Source organism: Sceloporus undulatus, chromosome 1 (assembly GCF_019175285.1).
Source record: "Sceloporus undulatus isolate JIND9_A2432 ecotype Alabama chromosome 1, SceUnd_v1.1, whole genome shotgun sequence".
In the NCBI taxonomy this organism is placed as follows: domain Eukaryota; kingdom Metazoa; phylum Chordata; class Lepidosauria; order Squamata; family Phrynosomatidae; genus Sceloporus; species Sceloporus undulatus.
Genome location: NC_056522.1, coordinates 378,753,940 through 378,776,091, shown reverse-complemented (window position 1 = coordinate 378,776,091; position 22,152 = coordinate 378,753,940). Strand labels below are relative to the sequence as shown.

At 39.5% G+C, this 22,152-nt stretch overlaps 2 protein-coding genes across 4 annotated transcripts in view; one reads left to right on the top strand and one right to left on the bottom strand.

Annotated features, from left to right (window-relative positions):
• The window catches only part of L2HGDH (L-2-hydroxyglutarate dehydrogenase), a 22,209-nt gene extending 13,539 nt beyond the window's left edge, over positions 1-8,670 (bottom strand). For all 3 annotated transcript variants that reach the window (XR_006104533.1, XM_042473426.1, XM_042473437.1), the window contains exons 1-4: positions 8,534-8,670; positions 5,851-5,966; positions 2,667-2,818; positions 1,113-1,244 (exon numbers count right to left, since the gene is read on the bottom strand). Coding sequence is in view for 2 of the 3 variants with exons in the window: in XM_042473426.1 (XP_042329360.1) it covers positions 1,113-1,244; positions 2,667-2,818; positions 5,851-5,966; positions 8,534-8,670 (537 nt within the window). In the remaining variant the exon portion in view is untranslated. The remainder of the gene's footprint in view (positions 1-1,112; positions 1,245-2,666; positions 2,819-5,850; positions 5,967-8,533) is intronic.
• DMAC2L (distal membrane arm assembly component 2 like) lies at positions 8,624-13,430 on the top strand. Its single transcript, XM_042473443.1, has 5 exons — positions 8,624-8,756; positions 9,565-9,707; positions 10,358-10,566; positions 10,898-11,069; positions 12,268-13,430. The coding sequence occupies exons 2-5, from the start codon at positions 9,601-9,603 to the stop codon at positions 12,380-12,382; spliced, it is 603 nt and encodes a 200-aa protein (XP_042329377.1). The 5' UTR covers positions 8,624-8,756; positions 9,565-9,600; the 3' UTR covers positions 12,383-13,430.
• Positions 13,431-22,152: the final 8,722 nt, after the last annotated feature.

The window sequence follows — 22,152 nt, the reverse complement described above, 5'->3', positions numbered from 1 at the left end:
AATAATAATAATAATAATAATAATAATAATAATAATAATAATAATAATAATAATATCTCTATTTCCAGAACTTAGATTGCAAAAGCAGTTAAGGCCAAAAAAAGAAAAAGAAAGGAAGACCCATTTCAAACCAGCTGATTTTTCAGCATGACAGCTTTGGGACTACAAGTCTGCCCAGCTATTGTCAGTCCAGACAAGAGTGTCCAAAAAGGAATTTCGGGAGCAGGAAAACCACTCTTTTGGGTGGTGAACAGACAGCACAAATGTGAACTCTAATTTAATTATTCTTATTTTTGTTCTGACTTTCTCCCAGTATAGGGACTCAAGGCTTTTAACAAAATTTAAAACAGTTCAAGTTAAAAACAGTACAAAGCACTAATTCAAGGTAGACAATAAACTGCAGAACAAGGCTATAAAATGTTCTCAAGGTACTTTCATGGAGAAATAAAATGTGGAAGGCTGGTACAACAAGAATTAATTTCCATAAGCTAACAACTGGTCCCATCGCAGCAGTGTTCCCAGTACTTTAACAAACCAGAAGTCAGTTGATGATTTTCAAAGTAATGAATGTCCTCTTTTAGACACTGTTGAAGAAATATCCACTATTTTCTTGTGCCACATCCACCTCACTCTTCAGGCGGCTTTCAAGAGCTGGAGTTGTTTCCTCACTGGGGAAATGAGAGAGGCACCGAAGGCAAAAGGAGGGTGACCCCAGTTCCCTTCTCCTAGTTGCAAACTGCAGCTGGGTGCTCCTTGGCTGTTCCTCCAGCTTACCAGTCCAACCCTACCCCAGCTACTAAATGTCCATAGCAAACAGAGAGAGCATTGCATTCTGCCCTTAGAATATGGAATTGCAGCCACAGTGGGTCTTTGATGGGCAGAGAAATTTTATTTTCCATTTCATTTGAATTAGCTGCATTCTTCCCACAGCCATCAAGACGATAAATTAAGATAGCCAACTGCAAAGCTTTCTTGCAGAAATATTTCATCCGCAAGCACCCTGGTTAAAGAGGTTGTTAAGTCAAATGGGGATGTAGCCATCTGCACTGACCTTTGCCTACATGCTGCCTCCCCTCAAAACATTTCATACTGAAGATCAAGTATTGTCTTACCCGACAATAAGGTTCCTTTGCTTGTATTTCTTTGGAGTTTATCAGCTTCAGCCCCCGGACATTGTTCTGTAGCCCTCTCTGGTACAGAGCCTTGAGCCTGGGAATTTCTTTCTGTTCAACTGCAACTATTAGCTGCAGAGGAAACAAGAAAAGTGTGTTGTGGAGACTGTGGCAGCCACGGAGCAGAAATGCAAGAACAAACATAACATGGCCATGTTATGGAGTGTGGGTTAGGATTAATAGTATGCCACGTTAATTAATTTTAATCCTGTTTTCAGGCTAGAAAAAGCTTGAGAATGCTCAAGAATTTATTTTTCAGTAAAACAGGCTTCAATGATTGCACCAGTTTGATTGATACAGAAAGCTTTATTACAGAAAATTATCTGAAATTGATAGATTTGCAAAAAAACAAGCAAATGAACAAATAAAAATCCAATCATGACCATCACCACCAGTTGCTTCAGTGACTGGTGGGCATTATCTAATTAATACCTTTTAGAAAAAAGGTGGCTCTGCTAGGCTGAGAGATGATACATAAATGCTTAAATAAATGAACAGCAACAGAAGTGCAGTTGACAGAGAAGACCAAATGTGGGGTAGTAAAATAGAAGAAGCAAAACAACAACAACAGGCAGGTGATAATCTAAAATGTGATGCAGCTCCCAGGTCTCTAAAATGATTTTCAGGCCTGATGTGGTCTTCTTATATAGACTCTAGTTTCAAACTCCATCACATAGAAGAGTTTGGCACAGAAACATGTAAATGTACATTAAAATCCAATGGGCACATAAATGATATTGTTTAAAGAACCAACAGCTATTAGAAATACTGGACGTAAGAATCTGATTTACACAAAACTATCCTTCCAGTTTAGCTGTTTCTGTCACATGGCCACAGATTCTAGACTCGCAGGATGAATCTAGAGCTCCTCAGAACAGGGATAAGGAACCTAAGGGCCAACATCAATTTCAGAAAGGTTTTACAGAACACATTCCAGTGGTGGGGAGTGCTAAAGGCAAAAGGATGGGACCAAAAACATGAGCGTGTTTTATAATCCTATAAAGGGGGAAAGGGCTAGCCTGGTGTGTCCTTATGACAGGGCTTTCTCTGCAGCAGTAACCCAGCTGTGGATTCTCCCTCCCAAGGGAAGTCAGGATACCTCCAGCCCTTCTAAGATTCTCGCAGGCAGTGAAAATTGTGCTATTTTGTATGACATTACCTGAAAATTAAGAGTGTCTGCTCTGACTGTTTTTTTAACACTATTTGTCTGATTTTTAAAATATTTTAAAGAGGAGCTTGGATTGTTTTTAATTGGTTTTTAGTTACTTATTTAATTATTTTAAAATGTTTTTAGCAACTGTGTATTGCCTAGGAGGGACTGATGAGTTGACACAATGGGTGAATGCCTTGAATAAATAAATAAAGGGGACTGAAGAAAAATGTCCAGGAGGAAATGTCCAGAGAGCCTGAGTAGAGGCTCTGCTCCTAACTTTTTGCCTACACTACAAATTGCTGAACTGAAGAAGCCAAAGGTACAGCACCCACCTACCATACCTTGCCGCACTGTTTATACGGGATTCCTTTTTTGTCACAATACTCATAGCAGAGCACAGATCCTTCCACGCACAGCTTCGCTTTTAGTGATCCTGGGGTATAGTAGATTCCGCTGTGAATAACACCACTGTTGTGTCCACTTTGATGGACGGCTAAATAAGGAGATGAGTTAAAAATACAAAAAAAATCTTGAAATACATGCTGCATGAATCTTAGGAAAGTTTTTATTTTTTTAAAAAAAAACTTTTCAGATGCATTTGTTTATAATTAAAAGATAGTTAAATCAGCTTTCATTTTTTAAATAAAATAAGAACAAAAAAGAGACATCTTGATTGTATGAAACAACACAACACATAATCACAATGCAATTTCAAATTGTGGTAAAATAAAAGAGGACATAACCATCAGTTAAAATGTCTTTAATAAACAGATCTAAATATCTTTTCTAAATATTTGCTTGAAAAACCCAGTACTACCATTTGGGCTCTACCTTTTCAGACTGGAGGTGCAGAGCCTTCTTAGCCTAGGCACCCCAGTTATGGAAAGCCCTCCCCTTGGAGCCCTGACTGGCACCAACACTGGTTTCATTGAGGCACCATGTAAAGACATGGCTGTTTATTTAAACCTTTTGTTCTCTTAGATTTATCTCATAATGGTAATGTGCATAGTTTTGATATTCTTTTAAACTTTGAAACCTGTTGTAACTTGTTAGACATATTTCATATTTTCAGCCTATTTTTTTTTTGTCTTAAGCTGTGTATGGCACCTTTAGCTCTTTGGAAAAATGGCTGGATAGACAGTGGACCCTCCACATTCATTGGGGTTAAAGACACAAGACCCCCATGAAAATGGAAAAAAACACAAATTAAAAACAACAACTATTTTTAACCTGAAAGGACCCTCTCTAGGAATCTCTAGGTCATCCAGTGCAACTCTGTGGTCAACATCTGCCAGACATTGACCACAAAATTGTAGGAGGACCCACAAAAGCCTAAAGAAGTGTTCTTTCTAGGAATCTACAGCCTCCAGAGCAACCTCTGGTGAAAGCTGGCCATAGAGTAATGCTGGAGAACCGTCCTAGGCAGTCTTAGAAAGAATATAATAATCAAATCTGCAAAAGTCAAAGCCACAAATGTGGAGAGTCAACTGTAGATTTATTAAATAAACACTGCCCTGCCTTAAAAAGTTGGAAGGATTAGGAGATGTTGTATTATAAAGCACTTAAATGAATGGATACATAAACCTTATATACATGATAATTCTTATTATTCAGATATGGGAGAAGGGGGAACGCTACCGTCACATACGCTGAAGAACATTCAGATTTTTAACCCAGAAAAAAAATACAAATATATTAACTGACCAGAAATGCAGGTGCAAAAAGTTTTTCTTGTGAAGGTAACAAGTAGACATTATCTTGTACAAAACCATCTAGGAATTTAGAACTGAAGTGTGTGGAAAGAATATATATTTGATGAGCTCCCATTACTGGTAAGATGTTGAAAAATGACTTAATCCATTTAGGGAGCAATTTACCAATTACTAATCTTTCTAAGAGATCTGTTCAAAAGCAATTTATGTTAAAAGGACAAAAGACATCAAAAATCCCATACTGGTATTAAAGGAGTAACATAAAAATATCCTTGTACAGAAGACTTTCATCTGTCTTGGGTCCCCTTCTGTTCTCTCTATACACACTGTCTCTAGATAAACTCATCAGTTCTTTTGGTTTCTCCTATCATCTGTATGCCGATGACACTCAGCTGTATCTCTCCACCTCTGACCTTTCGACGGGGCTTGAACAGCAAGTTTCTTCTTGTCTGACTGCCATCTCTCAGTGGATGCGGCTTCGGCGCTTGAAGCTCAACATGTCTAAGACTGAGCTTCTTGTCTTCCCACCTAAACCCATCCTTCACTATTCCTTTTCTGTTTCTGTTGACGACACTTCTATTCAACCGGTTCATCAAGTCTGCAATCTTGGCTTCATTTTTTACTCTTCTCTGTCATTTATTCCCCAGATCCAGGCCACTGCCAAGACCTGTAGATTCTTTCTCTACAACATTGCCAAGATCCGTCCATTCCTCTCAGCCTCTACTGCCAAGACTCTAGTCCATGCCCTAGTGGTTTCGCGACTAGATTATTGTAACCTCCTTCTGACAGGGCTTCCTCTTTCACACCTCCATTCTTTAATCTCTGTCCAGTATTCAGCTGCCCGTATTGTCACATCCGCTTGCCGCTTTGACCATGTTTCTCCTCTTTTATCCTCCCTTCATTGGCTCCCCTTCCCCTTCCGCATCCGGTACAAGCTTTTATTATTGATTTTCAAAGCCCTCCATGGATTGGCCCCTCCTTACTTATCTGACCTTCTTTCTCCTTACATTCCTACTCGCACCCTCCGCTCTTGTAATCAAGGTCTCCTGTCACAGTGTAGGACTACCACTGCCCCCTCCGAATTCGTCCCTTCTTGCTTCCAGCCTGCGAGGGTGTGGCCAGGCAGGCCCATCTCCATCAGGGCTAGCCTGGAAGAGACTCCTCCCTCCATAACTGTCATCTTCCAGCCTGTGAGGGAGCGACCAGGCAGACCCAGCTCCATCAGGGCTAGCCTGAAGAAGAAGATCCCTCCCTCCAGTCCATCTGCCTTGGTCCAGGCCTCGGAGGTGGAGAAGATCTGCTAGACCTGATCCTATTCCCCACCACCACTCCCTTCTCCTTTTGTGTCATGTCTTCATAGATTGTAAGCCTGAGGGCAGGGAACCGTCTGACTAAAAGATTGTATGTACAGCGCTGTGTAAATTTACAGCGCTTTATAAATAAAGGTTAATAATAATAATAATAATAATAATAATAATAATAATAATAATACATTTATGATGGATTGTATCCAGTGGTTCCCAGCCTTTGGTCCTCTAGATGATTTGGACTTCAGCTCCCATAATTCCTGATTGCTAGATAAAATGGCTGGGGCTTCTGGGAGCTGAAGTCCAAAACAAATGCAGGACCAAAGGTTAGGAAATCAGTATTTAATACTGATATTAAGAATATATAATCATAGAATTGTAGAGTTGGAGGAGGCCACAAAATCCAGAATATAAATCCAGAAGAAGGAGCACCAGGAAGTTAGAAACCCATGAGCAAAAATAAAACAGAAGGCTGTGAGGGGTTTTGTCAGATTCAGATCTCATACCTAACTCTTTCTCCTTTTCCAACACACCAAAAACGAGAGAAGGATGCCGCAGACTCAGCTCCCTGGCAGATGCCAGCCCCACGATCCCAGCGCCAATTACAGCAACATCAAAGGTGCTATTAAAAATGAGTTTGAAAAGAATAAACACAAGTTATGTTCTCCAAACTTGGAAAAAGTTCCTTATAGTAATGACCTATCCCAACCATTGCTGAGTTTTTACAACTCCATTTCAGTAACAATACTTGTCTCTAGCAGTAAATCCATAAGATAGTCAAGACACTTTCATAGCCAGAGCCTTGCACTATGACTAGGCAGAACCAGGTTCAAATCCTTTCCCTAATGGGCTGGGAAACTCACTGCATCCGCACTACAGAAATAATCCAGTTTCATGCCACTTTGGTCCAAAACACACTGTAGAAATCATCCATCCAATGGAGACCACTTTAACTGCCCTGGCTGAATGCTAGTGAATTCTCACAACTGTAGTTTTCAGTGTCATTTAGCCTTCTCTGTCAGAGAGCTCTGATGACGCAATAAACTTTCCCCAACACTGAGCCAGGGCAGTTAAAGTGATCTCAAACTGGATTATTTCTGCAGTGTGTTTGGCCCTTATCACACAACATTTTTTGCAACTCCAATCCAATGCCATTTCAGGCCCAACCATGCGAATTCACGTTATAACGTGATAAATTATCACACACGATTGCTTTCTATGGGGAATCATTCCGAGGCCGATCCTAAGTCAATCCAAGGTCACTCCTGATGTAGGTGAATTCGGTGAACTAGTGAATTCACAAATCTTTCTCCAAGGTCAATTCCAATTCAAATTGGTCTTGGTGTGGAATGCAACTTTGCTTCGGTCTTGGTACACTCCCTCACAACCTCCAAGGTGCCATATTTCCCATGATGTGGCGCTGTAATTTTGCTCCATTTGCTTTGTTTGAGGGACTGACATGGAGGACACGTTCGGATACTTCAAGGAGGAATAGAGGGATGACACAGAGGACACGTTCGGATCTGGCTGTATGTATACTCAAGACTACACATGGCGGGCGTTGCAGGCATTGCTAAATTGTTGAAATAGAGTAAATAGAGTAAAATATAGAATAAAATAGAAGGGAAGAAGAAAGGTGAAGCCATCATTCACGTCAGGCTAGCATTCATGTGAAACTGGAACCAGGAAGTGGCCCCCTTCTTCACCCCAGAAGTGCAAAGGTTGACGATGCATTCAGAGCCCCCCTGAGCATGCGCAAGGGTGCCAATTCGAATCGTTGAATCCGCATGGTATGTACTGGTTTGATCATTTATTTTGCGCTCGCTCTGCTTTGCCTCAGGAATGACCACAATTCGCTCTTCATGTGAGATAATTAATCATGTGAATTGTCTTGGATTCGAATTGACTCTGCTTCCCCTTCCCTTCGAAATGGCTTTGGATTGGAGTTCCAATTTCACGTGTGAAAAGGTCCTCTGGGACCTTTAATTGCCACGGTTCAACGCTATGGAATTTATTTTATTTGATTGCACTGTAGTTTATGATAATATCTTACTATTGCATTTTTAGTATTATATTTTAGTACTGTATTCTAATATTGTTAGTATTTTATATTGAAGTAGTTATACATGTTTCATTCTGTGGCAAAGTGCCATGTACAAAAATGGTGCTACATAAATAAACGACAGTAGTGACAATAATTCTGGGAATTGCAGTTTTGTGAGGCACTGGGGCTATCTGACAGAGAGGGCTAATCATGTCAGAAAACTACAAGTCCCAGAGGTCCAAAGCACTCGGCCGTGGCAGTTAAAGTGCTGTCAAACTGGGTTTATTTCTGCTATGCGGACGCAGCCACGGTGGGCTTGGGCCAGTCCGTATTGCCTAGACTACCTCACAGGGTTGTTGTGAGTATAGCATGGGATGAGTGGTTGAGAAGATGAAGTGTTGCCTTAATCTCCTTGCAGGGAACGGCGAGTTACAATGAAATGATGTCCCTAGTCTTCTGCAGGCAAGGTCTGTAGAGCGATAGAAATCCAAAATCAGAAATCACGAAATAGGAACAAACCTATGATGCCCAGAGAGATATAATAACGCTTATCTCCTTACGCTCTGGACTTTGGACTAAGAGGAAACAGCAGCAACAGAAACAGGGCAACTTTCAGCTCTGCCTTGCATCTGTTTCTCCTTTTTCCCTTCCTCCATTTCCTCTCTTCTTTGTTTTGAGTAGTTATTAATCTCTTTTTATATATCTCTGGGAACTTAAGTAAAATGAGGGGCCTGGAGAGAAGACATTCATTTGTTTATTGTGCTTATTGGTTATATTTATTTGTATCCCGCTCTTTTCCCCAGGACTGGGACTCAGAGCAGCTTCACAGCATTATTAAAAACAGTGCAATAGAAACATTAAAATTAAATACAATTAAATAATAAGTACATTGAGAAGGAATTAAAGTATTACAGTATTGAAACAGATGGTTATTAAAATAATAAAACATATTTTTTAAAAAAGATAAAACTATAAATAATGTAGTTCATTGTGTCCCCAGAGCTCTCTGACAGGGAAGGCCCACTGCCTCACTGAAAAACTACAACTCCCATGATGCCCTAGATAGCCCTGCGCCGGGGCAGCTGAAGCGGTCCCAAATGGATTGCTTCGTTCTGCGGCGTGTTTTGGACCAACGGCCCTCTCACCGCCTCCTCCTCCTCCTCTCGGTCTTGGGGCCGCCTTCGCCGCTGCTGAGGGCCCGGGAGGGAAGCGGGGCCCGAGGGCTCGGACAGAACCGGGCCCAGGCTGCTAGGCCGCAAAGCCAGGGCCTGAAGGGCGCCATGTTGCCCGTCGTCGCCGGTGTCTCCTCCTCCTCCTTTTCCTCCTCCTTGAGGCGGGGGCAGGACGAGGCCCGACGACGGCCAGGCGGTAGGCCTCTCTCCCTCCCTCTCGGCCTTAAAGCGTTACTCCTTGGGGGCTTCTGACCCAAAACGCCCCTTTGGAACATTGCGGGGGGGGGAGGGAAATTAGGGAATTAATAGCTCTATGGGTGCGTCCACACTGGAGAAATAACCCGGTTTGGCACCGCTTTAACTTTTTTTTTGAATTCTGGGAATTGTCGTCCTTTGACAGAGAAGGCTAAATGTCTCACGGAACTACAGTTCCCAGAATTCCCTAGCATTGGACCATGGCAGTTAAAGCAGTCCCAAAACACACTGCAGAAATAATCCAGTTTGAGACCGCTTTAACTGCCCCGGCTCAATGCTAGGGAATCCCCAGAATCCATATCATCATCATCATCATCATAAGCTTTTATTTATATGAGGATCAAGGCGTCTTACAGCATCGAGTAGCAAAATACATAGATACAACATACAGTTAAAATACACCTCATTAATTCCCTTAATTGTGGTCACATTTTTATGAGGCTAAACATGGACAGGTTTTCGAGATCTGAAGACAACCTCCAAAGGTCACATATTTCTGTGCCCCTTTGTTTGATGTAATAAACATATTATTTATTATTATTGATTACGTTTATTTCTATAGCCCCATAGGCTTTACATATTCCCACAATACAGATTTTGGGGTTTCAGTTTGACAAGTCACTCTCTCTTAATAGCCTTTGCCAGGCTTCTGTGTGAGAAATAAAGGGATAGATTCAGTGTGTGCTAACCTCTGTTTTTAACTTTAATTCCAGTTCTGGTCATATATATGTATATTATTCCTTATACAGAAACCCACAGAGCTGAGACCATTAAGAAGCTGCACAATGCTGACTGAAGCTTTGGCACGGCAAGCAAACGTATGGAAGAAATTGCCCTCCTCCTGTGATGGGCGCCGGCATTTCTGGGGCTGGTTAAACAGTGTTTTCAACAAGTAAGAGCACAAAGCAAGAATAAATAACAATGGCCAGTATTCTACATCATATTCTGCAATGGCCAGTATTCCGTAATACTTACATTAAACACTATTCTTCTGGCCCAAACCTTCCCCTTCCTCCCCCGAAATCTGACAGAAATGTCATTCACTCATAACCCAATTGCCAGCCAAATGGATCTCATTCTCCCAATGCAGCTGATGCCCATTAAAGTAGGTGACAGGAGTTATGACCGTGACAATGGTGGCACAATCATGATTAAGTTGTGACTGTAACTCCCCCTCTCACCTACTTTACTGGGCATTAGCTGTATGAGGAGAATGAGATCTCTTCAGTTGGCTATTGGAACATGGGTGAATGACGTTTCTGTCAGGTTTTGAGGCATGAGGGTTCAGACTAGGAGAGGATACTTAGTTAAGTTTGTACAGTAGTTGTGTGTCCTCAAGTCATTTCTGACATGGTGGCCCTAAGGCAAGGTTTTCTGGGGCTAAGAGTGTGTGACACACTCATATTAAATCCAGAGTTTTTAGACTCTCTTTAGAGTCACATTTTCTTTGACACAAAGGTATGACTTCCCACTTCCCTTGCTTCCATCATTTGAAGATGTTGAATGCTTTGAAAAGAACTATCTCTGCCTCCTCATTGACAGGGTAGACTACGAACGGATCCAGGCTGTTGGCCCAGACAGAGCAGCTTCGGAGTGGCTCCTTCGGTGTGGAGCATTTGTACGATATCATGGATTTGATAAATGGCAGCAAGATTACAATGGCCTCCCTACTGGGCCATTAGGAAAATATAAGATACAAGCAATAGATGCCACAGAATCTTGCATCATGTATAAAGGATTTGATTATTTAGGTAAGTACTGTAGTTAAGACATGACTGGGCATACTATAAATCCATTTTCCCCCTTCAAAAATCCAGGTGAGTTACATGATAGAGCACTGCTGTTCCCTTTACTCACCCTACCCCAACCAGGCTCCCTTCAGTTGTTACTCCAGCTCTGTGCAGTTTACAACAAATTAAAAAACACATTGTTGCAATGGTGGAGTTGTGTGCTCCTTGTAGCCAGCCCCAGTTAGCAATCTGGCTGCTGCTCTTTGGACCAGCTGAAGTTAAAGAACATTGTCATCATCATTGTTGTTGTCGTTAAACTGGATGTTATCAGTAAACATTTTGTCTGTTTCAGATGGCCTGGAACATGTTGAGGAAATCAAATTTTGCAAGTGCATGTACATCCAAGATGACTGCTTACAGCGGCTCAGCGAGACCCAAAGCTTGCAGAAAAGTCTGCTACGCCTGTGGATAATTTCCTGTGGGAACGTCACAGACAAAGGTGTCATTGCACTGAATAAGCTCAGGTAGGCAAGCAATCTAAAGATGGTCATGTTTTTTCCAAGCCACAATGCCTGCTACATGTCCACATACTTTTTCATATAGTCAACACAAAATAGAGCCTCTGAGAGCTATAACTGAGCCAGGGTCTCCAGGCAAATGTTTGGTGTTGGGAAACATCAGTCAGATGGATAGAATTATATTGTAGAAGAGAAAATATTCCTAGTCTAACTGGCTTTTTACTGTGGATGTTCTCAATAGCTTCCTAGAACTTCTTGGTTTGTTGTCATGGAATACACTCTCTTTCTATGGCTTAGCACCCTCAAAAGGGTGCTAATGGGGAGAAATTCACATTTCAAAACAATTTTATATGTGTGTAACTTTATTGCAAGTTCAGGTAAAGGTATTACAGAGCAATCATGCACATACCTGTTGTTGTGTGCCTTCAAGTCATTACTCACTTATAGTGACCCTAAGGAGAACCTGTCACAGGGTTTTCTTGGCTAATTTCCTCAGAGAGGGTTAACAATGCCATCCTCTGAGACTGAGTGTGTGACTTGGATAACTACAGTGCGCCTGCGTCATATGCTGAAAGCTGCACGGGGAGAAGGGGTGGTGTGTCCCATAGGGAACAGTGGAGTGTGTGCCCATGGCGGCATGTGCGCGCCACCACACGGCCGCATGCACGAGCCTCATTCATTTAAATGGGGCTCATGCATAGGCGGAATTCTCTTTATGCGGGGTAGTCCAGAACGGATCCCCCACGTAAAGAAAGGGCGACTGTACTCAATAGTAAGTTCAGTGGAACTTATGTTTGTATACGCCTTCAAGTCACCTATTGACTTATTGTGACCCCATTAATTTCACCAGTTTTTCTTAATCAAGAAATACTTAGAGGTGGTATGCCATTATCTTCTTCTGTGATATAGCATACAGCAGTTAGTATTCCTTGGTGGCCACCCATCCAAGTACTACCCAGGCCTGACCCTACTTAGTTTCCAAGACCAGATAAAATCTGATACCTAGGGTATTTATGCTGTTGATGGGGCTTACCTCTGAGTAAAAATGTACATAAAGACACAAGACATATATCTTGACTCTAAAGCCACAGGGCTATTCTCTTGTATACTGTTGTATGTACATATTTCAGTGGATTGCCTTTTCCTTCCCAAAGTATTTTGCTAAATGCAATCTTCCTTCTCCTGTAACTTTTATTTTATACAGTAACCTTGAATATTTGTTCCTGAGTGACTTACCTGGGATAAAAAACAAAGAAACCACGACACAGATCCTTAGGAAATCAATGCCAGCACTGGAGCTGGAGTTAGACTTGGAATAAAGGCAGTGCTATACTGTTTGGCTTTTATTGCATATTTACATCTGATGGAGACATAAAAAGACTTTTGGATTTGGAGCAAGGATTAGCTACTCAGCTCACTGCTGTCTATACTGCAGCTCTTCATTATCAGGTAGGGGCTTAACAGCCTTTGCAGCTTGAGAGACACTAATGGGGTGGTGCAATTGATGGATGTAGGCAAGGCCCTGATCTCTCCCACTATATGAGGATGTGAAACATTTAAGTTTTCTATTTGGTCAAGGTTCTCATGAGACGTACGGACATTTCTTAGTGGAACTTTTCATTGATGAAGTTGGTTTTAGATGCTAAATCCAGAAGCTGTTGGCACCTAAGATCCACATTAGAGACAAAGTCCTATGAACTAACTCACAGAAAAGATTTGTCTTATGCACAGTCACCTTAAAACGTTTGGAGATGCTATAATTTCTGTTTGGAGATGCTATAATTCAAAACACCTACTTGGATGTTTTGCCTCACATTTCCAAGAAGGAAAGCACATTATTTAGTAATCTACAGAGTAAATTATACAATCAAATGTTTGGTGAAGAGTCAGAGAGAGGGGGATGTGATAAGAAAAGACCAAGTAATCAGAATCCTCATTCTAGTTTTGTTCAAATAAGTCTGGCATGCACTGTTTGAATGCAGAGCTGAAATGTATATGATGTGATTTTTCTGAGAGGAAGGAGCCATTGGTACAAACTACCCAGAGGAAAGGTCCTTGCTGTCTTCAGGCATGGAGGTTCGTTGAGCTTGGCACTTCTTGTGCACTTCCAGGGAAGGTGCTCTTCTTTTGGTGTTTGATGCAGTAACATGGAAGGCTCTTTGCATCACTATGTGAGAGGCCAGGAATCCAAAGCTGAGATCAGTTCATACCAGATCAAGGCATGCAAGACTCAGAGACTACAGAGAAAATGGCAGTAAAAACTTGAAAGCGAAGATCACTGTTGTCATCTTTTCTTATATAAAATGCTTTGACAACTTTTCTTTCTAAGTGGTATGACTTTAATAAAATAAACAGCATTTATTCTGAGCTTTTTGATTGCCTTTTGCTTCAATGCTTGGGTAGAACCAAGAAGTCTTTAGATTTGGACAAAAGAATCTTAATGGGGTCAAAGTGTTCAGCTGCTATTTTTAAATGTAAGGTTGGGGAAAGTGGCCTGTGGGTTATATGCAGCCCCTGGGTCATTTTTGGGTCTCCCCATGTCTTTTTTCTGAAACAAAAAGTGAGCTTAAAATGGCCCTCCCTCACTTCTTTGTGAAGTATATGGCCCTTCAAGGCTAATGTAGCCCCATTGGGCTAATGTGGCCACATAACCTTCCAAAGTTGCCAAACCCAGTCTTAATGGGAGACAGAGTGGCTGCAGATATACCTAGAATTGGTGGGGAGTGATACACCTTCTCTGTGCAGGTAAGAAACAGGGGTTACTGATTTTCTACAGAAATCTTTGGCCAGAATCCTCTCACTCGCTTATGCTTGTGTAAGTTCTCTCACACTTTTGTTCAATGTGGAATGGCTGTCTTCAATCTAGGGCTGCAGAAGCTGAATTTCACATGTGGTGCCATTGCAGATAGCAGATGCTGTGCATATTTACATATACATTTGGTTGCAAATCACAATTCACTAATGACTAAGCGATGTGCAACCACTGTAACCCTGAACATAAGGTTACGCTCCATCTCCTCAATGTAGAATCTCGGCCAGTTATGTTTTGTATGTAAAAACCATGTGTAGTTTTTTATTATTATGAAAATTCTATTGAATTAAAAAAGCAAACACATTAACTAACATACAAATCACAAACAACACATACAACATAATACATATAATATTCACATATTAAATCAAACATACCTTATCTTGTTAAATATCTTCCTAACTTCTTTTCTTTCCTTCTTTATCATTCCAGTTTCCTATCCTATTCTTCCACCTATTCTATTATTCTCTTTCCTTATTCCTTCCTTTATCATTCTCTTCCACCCTCTCCGTATGTGATTCTGTCACCGCTACTACCGTTCATCACTGAACTTTCCTTCACTTACTCTAACCTTCGACGACATTCTAAAACTTTCTTGCTTCCATTCAGACAACTTCCTCTCCTTTAAATGCTGATTGCTTTATTTCGTCTTAATTCTGAATTTCTTCTACTAGCACTTCGTACTTTCACTTACATTTTTACATTCGTAAACTGTGTATAATTATCACGTAAAGATTGTCTAATCCCAATCCTACATTTTGAAACCTAATTAAATCCACTTTTTCTCACACGATTCCGGGTATATATTCAGGCTATAATAAAATTACTGACGTTTACCTTAGTGGTGTATTATGTATTCCAGATCTTTCCTAAATATTCTGTCACCTTTTCCCATGTTTGATCAACCTCATTTATTGTATCTCCTCTTAATATTAAAGTTAATTTATCCATCTCTATAGCCTCGTGTAGTTTCATTAACCAAACTTTTCTTTCAGGGATGTCTTCTGTTTTCCATTTTTGTGCTTGGGTTATCCTTCCTAAAGTGATCGCATAATAAAGAATTTTACCATACTCTTTCTCTATGTAGTCATTTACCATATTCAGTAAACACATTTCAGGCAATTTCTGTAAAGCAATACCTAACATTTCAGACAATGAAGTATTTATCATATCCCAGTATTTCCCTATCTCTTTGCAAGACCACCAGCAGTGGAAGAAAGTGCCCTGTTCCTATTTGCATTTCCAACAAAGGGAGGACTTATTTTTATATATTATAGAGATTTTTTCAGGAGTTAAATACCATCAGAGATATATTTTATAATAATTTTCTCTCATTCTTTGTGGGGCTGAATATTTAGAGATATTATGCCACGTTTTTCCCCATTTTGCCAAATCTAGGCTATGACCAATGTTTCTCGCCCATTTTATCATCGCATCTTTAACCACCTCTGTCTCCAGTTTTTCCTGTAGCAAAATCTTATAGCGTTTCCCGATCATTCCTTTTGTATTTGAGGTAATGATCTTAAAAATTTCAAGTTCCTTATCTTTTCCCATGAACCCTATGTTTCTCTTGTCCATTTGATATCTCTCCGCAATTTGTCTATAAGGAAACCAATTAATTTCGTGACCTTCTCTTGCTAACTCTTCTTGGGATTTTAATTTCGTCTCCCCTCCATATCTTTTCAGTAAGATCTTCTATGTAAGCCAATTTTCATCCTGTATCATTTCCCTTCTTTGAAAAGCCTCTTGTGGGGAGACCCAGTCTGGTAATTTCATCATTATTCTTTTTTTGTATCTTTTCCATACATCCAATAAAGATCTTCTAAAGCAGTGATTATTAAAATTTTTGTTCAGTTTCTCTTTTCCATAAACAAGATAGGCGTGCCACCCATAATGCAAACCTTCACCTTCCAAAGCTATTAAACTATTGTCTCTAAGGGCTATCCATTCCCTCAATCAAGTTAAGCAACATGCATCATAATATAATTCTAAATCTGGAACCCCAAAGCCACCCCTCAATTTCGAGTCTTGTAAAATTTTTAGGCAAATGCGAGGTTTTTTCCCTTCCCATAGAAAGGACGTTATTTCCTTGTTTCAGTTTTTGAATGTTTTCCTTGAAATTGGGATTGGAATAATTTGAAATCGAAAAATTAGTTTTGGGAATATTAACATTTTAACTGCTGAGATTCTACCTAGAAATGAGAGTTTTGCTCTATTCCATCGCATTAAATCTTTCTTGATTTCATTCCATAAAATCTTGTAATTTTTTTCAAAGAGAGTTATATTTATATTAGTCAAATTTATTCCTAAATATTTCACTGATTTCTAAATTTTTATTCCTGTTAAAATATACAGATCTGTCTCCTCCATTTTTGATGTATTTTTAGTTAGGAAAAATGATTTATCTTTGTTTAATTTACAACCTGTTATATTGCCAAATTCATCAATCTTTTTTACCAGCAGTTCTGCACTTAAATTTGGTTCATCCAATATTATTGCTAGGTCATCTGCATAAGCGCTGATCTTAAAGTTATGTTTTTTTAATTTTTAGTCCTCTAATTTCATTCTCTTCTTTGACATTTTTAATTAACATTTCCATCACCAGGACAAACAATAAAGGGGACAATGGACAACCTTGTCTAGTACCTCTTTCAATTTGAAAACGTTGAGTTCTTTGACCATTTACACAGACCCAGGCTTTTTGGTTTTTGTAAATTTCCTTTATCCATGTTCCAAATTTGTTTCCTAATTTCATTCTGTCTATAATTTCATATATAATCTCCCAGATCACAGTATCAAAAGCCTTTTCAAAATCTGCAAATAACATTCCTAATTTCCTATCACCATGTTGCTGATAGGATTCTAGAATATGTAATATTATTCTTAGGTTATCTCCCATTAATCCACCCGGGAGAAACCCCCTTTGATCAACATTTACCCATTCTTGCATATATATTTTTAGTCTATTAGCCAATATGTTTGAAAAAAAATTGTAGTCCAAATTAAGAAGAGAGATTGGCCTAAAATTTTTAGGATCTGTTAGATCTTTACCTTCTTTTGGTATAATAATTATGTTTGTCTCTTTCCAGGATGGAGGGATTCCTTCTTTTAATATGGCATTCATAGTCACTTTCAGGGGGTAACCAATTTGTCTAAAAATGTTTTATAGAATCTCGAGGTGAAACCGTTGGGACCTGGCGCCTTCCCGTCCTTACAACTCTTTATTGCCTCAGTAATCTCTTCCGTGGTAATATCTTCGTTTAATTTTTGAAACTGTGCTTCCGATGGAGTGCTGAATTTGATTCTATCCAAATATTCTTTAATATTTCCCATTCCTTTCAGTTGTGGTTTATACAGGTCTTTGTAGTATTCTTGAAAAACCTCTTTAATTTCTTCATTTTGAACAAGTGTCCCATCTTTTGTCCTAATCTCTGTTATTATAGAGTTGTCTTTTCTTTCTTTTAATCTTAGGGCCAACCATTTCCCAATTTTATTTCAGTGTTCAAATGTAGTTTGCTTTGCCCTTTTTAAGTTCTTTCCTATTTCTGTTGTATTCTCAAAATCAATTTGCTTCTGTGTTACTTTTATTTCCTCGATCAATTTTTTATTAGATGGCTTTCGTTGTAATATTTTTTCTTTTTCTTCTAGCTTCTTCGTTAACTGTATTAAGTTTCCTTGCTTCCTTCTTTTCATTTGAATGCTTTGTTGTATTAAATGATCTCTAAAAACGGCTTTACTAGCCTCCCATATCGTTATTGTGTTTATTTCACCAGGTGTGTTTTCTTTAAAATAATGGGTAATAACATTCTTGGTGCTAGAAATGATATCTTTCTCTTGAAGTAGTTCCTCATTTAATTTCCAAGTATAATGTTTCCCCTTGCCTTTTAGATGGATAACCACAGGGTTATGATTGGAAATTGTCCTTGGAGATATTTCTACTTTAATTGCCTGGTTAATCAGTGGTTTAGAATTGTGTGGTTATTTATGATCACTATGTAAACCGCTTTGATCAGATGGAAAAGCGGTATAGAAATAAAGTTTTATTATTTATTATTATTACAAATCCCAAATAGTAACCTTCTGTATCATTGAAAATTTCTTTTGGTTTTAAATTTTATGAGGCATAGATGACCACTCCTTTTTTCCTGTTTTTAGCCTCCGAAATGAATTCCTTCCCTAATTTCTGAAATCTTAAATATTTCTTATCTTTATTTTTAATATGTGTTTCCTGCAGACAAATTAGGTCATAATTTCCTTTACCCAAAGCATGAAATGTTTTTTTCGGTTTGATTGGGGAATTCATGCCTTTCACATTCCATGTTATAATCCTCATTTTCCCTTTTATTCTCTGAGAAAGCGGATCCAAAAAGTTTCAGTTCAATTTAATAAATTCTTAACTTTAACTTAACTCCACTGATTTATTCAAAAAATAATTCTCACTCAGTTCTTTTATATGTCCAGCACCTAATTCTTCTTCTTCACCTGGTGCTCCTTCTCCTGTCTGTAATTCTTCCCCCCTAGAATCTCTCCTTCTTCATCTTCTTCCTCGCCTTTCGTACTTTCGTCTTTCCTGCTGTCTTCAATTTCTTTCCCATATTTCTCCCAGAACTCCTGAGCTCTTTCTACTGAATGTAGGTTAAATCGTCTCTGTTTCCACCTTAGTGAAAGGCCTTCTATTTCCGCCCATCTATAAGAGACTATATTTCTTCAGGAGTTCTGTTAGAAATCTGTATTCTTTCCTCCTTTTCAAACTCTTCAGGGGTATGTCTTTGTAAATATGAATCTCGTTCCCCTGTATAACCAATCTCGTCTTGTGGTTTTTCTGTAATATCTCATCTGTCGTCCTTTTTCTTACCCAGTAAATCACGATATCTCTCGGGAGGTTTCTTTCCTTTGCAGCCTTGGAATTCGACCTATACATCCAATCTATCTCCCAACTAAACTTTTGAGCTGACTTGTCCATGTATTTCGCTAAAATGGGAGTCAGAAATTCATATAAGTCTTCATTAGGTTGTTCTGGAACACCTCTTAATTTTTAGCATGATTCTCTCTGTTTTAATTGCATTTTTAAAGATGCCTCCTATTCTTCTAATTCTGTAGCGGATAATTCTACTTTCCTCTCCAGTTTCTTTGTCGTAGATTCTGACTTCTCAATTTTACCTGTGATTTTTGTTACAGCCTTATTAATCTTGTCTAAGTCTTGTCTAATTAATTTACTTTCTGATTTTAATTCTTGAGTCATTTCTTGTCTTGATGCCCTTATTTCTTGTTGAAGTTCCATCTGTGATCTTTTTATTGCCTCCATTATTTGATTAAATTGGTCGTTGTTTTTGGATCCTGTTTCCAGTGAGGGTCTCCTTTGATTTGTTGCTTTGGCTGCCATGTTCCTTGAGATCATCAGTATGTTTTACCTTTCCCTTGTTTAGTTCTCTTTACTTCCTGTTATCTAAAATCGACTTCTTTCCTTTAATAACTGCCAATAAATGTGTATATAAATTTGTAGATAACTTATTACACTTTCAGTGTGTTTCTTATATCCTGTAATTAAATCGGGATTGTTTTAGGTTTGAGCTATTTTATAAATTTGCACTAATTTTAGGTCAAAAGTGAATTCTGTATGGCCACTAGCCGCTAGATATCTCCCTAAGCTTACTATATCTTTGTTTACCTGGATAGTTATTATTTACATACACCTTATCTAGCCTCTGCAGCAGTGGCCTCTTTATCACTGTTGTGGTGTCGTGTCAATATTATACAGGTGTTACCAATATCTCTTTGGGAAACTCTTTTTTATACCTTCGACCCTTAAACAGTTATATAAATGTTACCTTGTTTAATGATTATTATCTCTTTGCTCTTCTCCCTTTAGTTCCTACAGCTGAGATCTGTTAAGCAAGAGAAGGTCAATAAAAATAAACATCAAATTCATCTAGATTGTCTAACTCTGTTTGTTAAGGAAGGAAGGAAGCGGAAAAGGGCACTTGGTATTCCAAACTAAAAAAGATTTGAATCTAAGTTCCTCAATTTGTCCTCTATGAAAAGTACCCAAATGAATTGTTTAACTTATACAAATATAATAATTATCGTCAGAAAATTCAAAGAGTTATTCCTAATCAGTCAAAATTCAGCAGGCACTTAAATTAAACACTCTTATGAAGCTATACTTATATTATGCTTATAGACGTTAGTTCAGATATTCCCAATATTCCCCCCTCTCTTCTGCCACAGTCCTCTATGTGACCCGGCTCTCTGTTTTCCACTGCTTTGCCTCAAATTGAAAGTTCTTTTAATGTTTAGCAGTTGTTACAGTGTCTGTTTTGCACAAATCACAAAGAAATGAAAAGGAAAGGTAAGAGAGAACTGATAGGCACCGGGATTTTCTTAAAGAAGAAAAATGTTCCATAAACTGGAAAACAGTCCTACATATGTCCGGGCGACAAGAACAGTCTGAGCCCACATCAGTGCAGAAAAAAAGGGGGGGAAGGCAAGCGGCACCAAATAAGAGTCAGAAAAAGGAAAAACAAGTAAGCGTCTCAGATCCAGTCTATCTTCCACAGTGAAGTCTTATGAAGTTAATAAATTAAGGCCCAGTAAGCCTTAATGTCCGGGAGATGAGGGGAAAAGGGGAAATCGCCAAGTCAAACTGCTCCAATTCCAACCTCCTTTCTCCACTCTCCTCCTTTGCTCCTCTCCTCCGTTCTTCTTCTCCTCCCCAATCTCAACCTTGGCTTCCTGAATCCCATGTTCTTTGGCTACGTAAATCTTCTCAATCAAATTCTCAGTCCTGATACCGTTTCCTTTCTCTCCTGCTTTCACTCAAAAACCGACGGACCTGATTCTACAATCTCTCTTTAGGCGTTCTTAATTTGGAGTCATCAGTGAAATTGTAAATGGACAGCCGCTACCACAATAAGTAAAGGAGCTTGTTTAAATTGTTGCAAAATGTAATTTAAAAGGGTGGCTGCGGTTCTTGTGCCGTAAAACGGCTGCCTTTCGTGGACGTGGCTTACTCTACCTTCTCTCCCTTCCCCCTCCGTGTCTCTCTGATCCTCCTCTTCTCTCAGGTTGGTATTATGGCGAGACGCCTGGGGTTTTTAGGGGTCTTGAAGGCTGGTAGTGAGTCCCTCTGTTTCCCCTCAACTTCGGAGGTTATATCCCGGTCATTGATAACACTCCCGACCGGACTAGTCCCCACAATTGGCAAACACCTCGCAGAGCCAACTCTTTGAAGTGTTTAACGAACTGCCATGCCACCGGAAGCAAAAACTATGTGTATTTTTGAACAGAAAAAAGTCTAAAAGGTTTTGGCAAAATGCTTAGCATATTTACTGCTGCTATGTTCCTCTTTCAGGAGTTTCTTAGCATCAGAAAAGCATTATTTTACAGAGGAAATTAATATTAACATATCTTGGCTATTGAAGACTGATCTGAGGAAGCAGATCTGTTCCTTGCCTCCACTTACACACTACTTGGACTGTAGAAACAAATAACTTGAGAAAAATGCTTGAAGGCTCATTCTCCTAAAGAAGATCCAGATTGACACCTGGGGGAGGCATGTTACAGTACTGTAATTTAGATGTGGGCTGGAATTCCTGATCAGTCGCAGTTATGAATATGTAATGACTGGTTCGTATTCACAATTCCTACATATTCAGTAGAGTATGGAATATGCAGGGATCATGAATATCCCCCAATCTGGATTTAGCAGGCAGTAATTGCTGAGAGCAAAAGGGATCTGCTCACATGTCGATCGGGATGCAGTACACTGATGTTTCCACTCCTCTCCTGCAAGTGATCTCTGATGTGCAGAGGAACTGTGACAAGCACCTGAGCAATCTGAGTCTCTGGAGGGATAGTGGATGAGAATGGCTGCTGCATCCCAATCGACAGGAGCAGACTACTGTTGCTGGCAGCAGTAGAGCCCTGGTGGCGCAGTGGTTAAATGCCTGTACTGCAGCCACTCACTCGAAACCACAAAGTTGTGAGTTCAAGACCAGCAAAAGGGCTCAAGCTTGACTCAGGCTTGCATCCTTCCGAGGTCGCTAATATGATTACCCAGATTGTTGGGGGCAAATTAGCTTACAGTTGTAAACCGCTTAGACACTGCTTAGGTGGTATGAAGCGGTATATAAATGAAGCTTGTTTGTTTGTTTACTGCCTGGCAAGTCCATATTGGGGGGGGGGTCGGGCCAGGTGACACTACTTAGGTATGTAATGTACCAGGTAGTTACATAGCCAATCTAGAAACAGCTTAGGTATGTAATGTTCTTAGTAGCT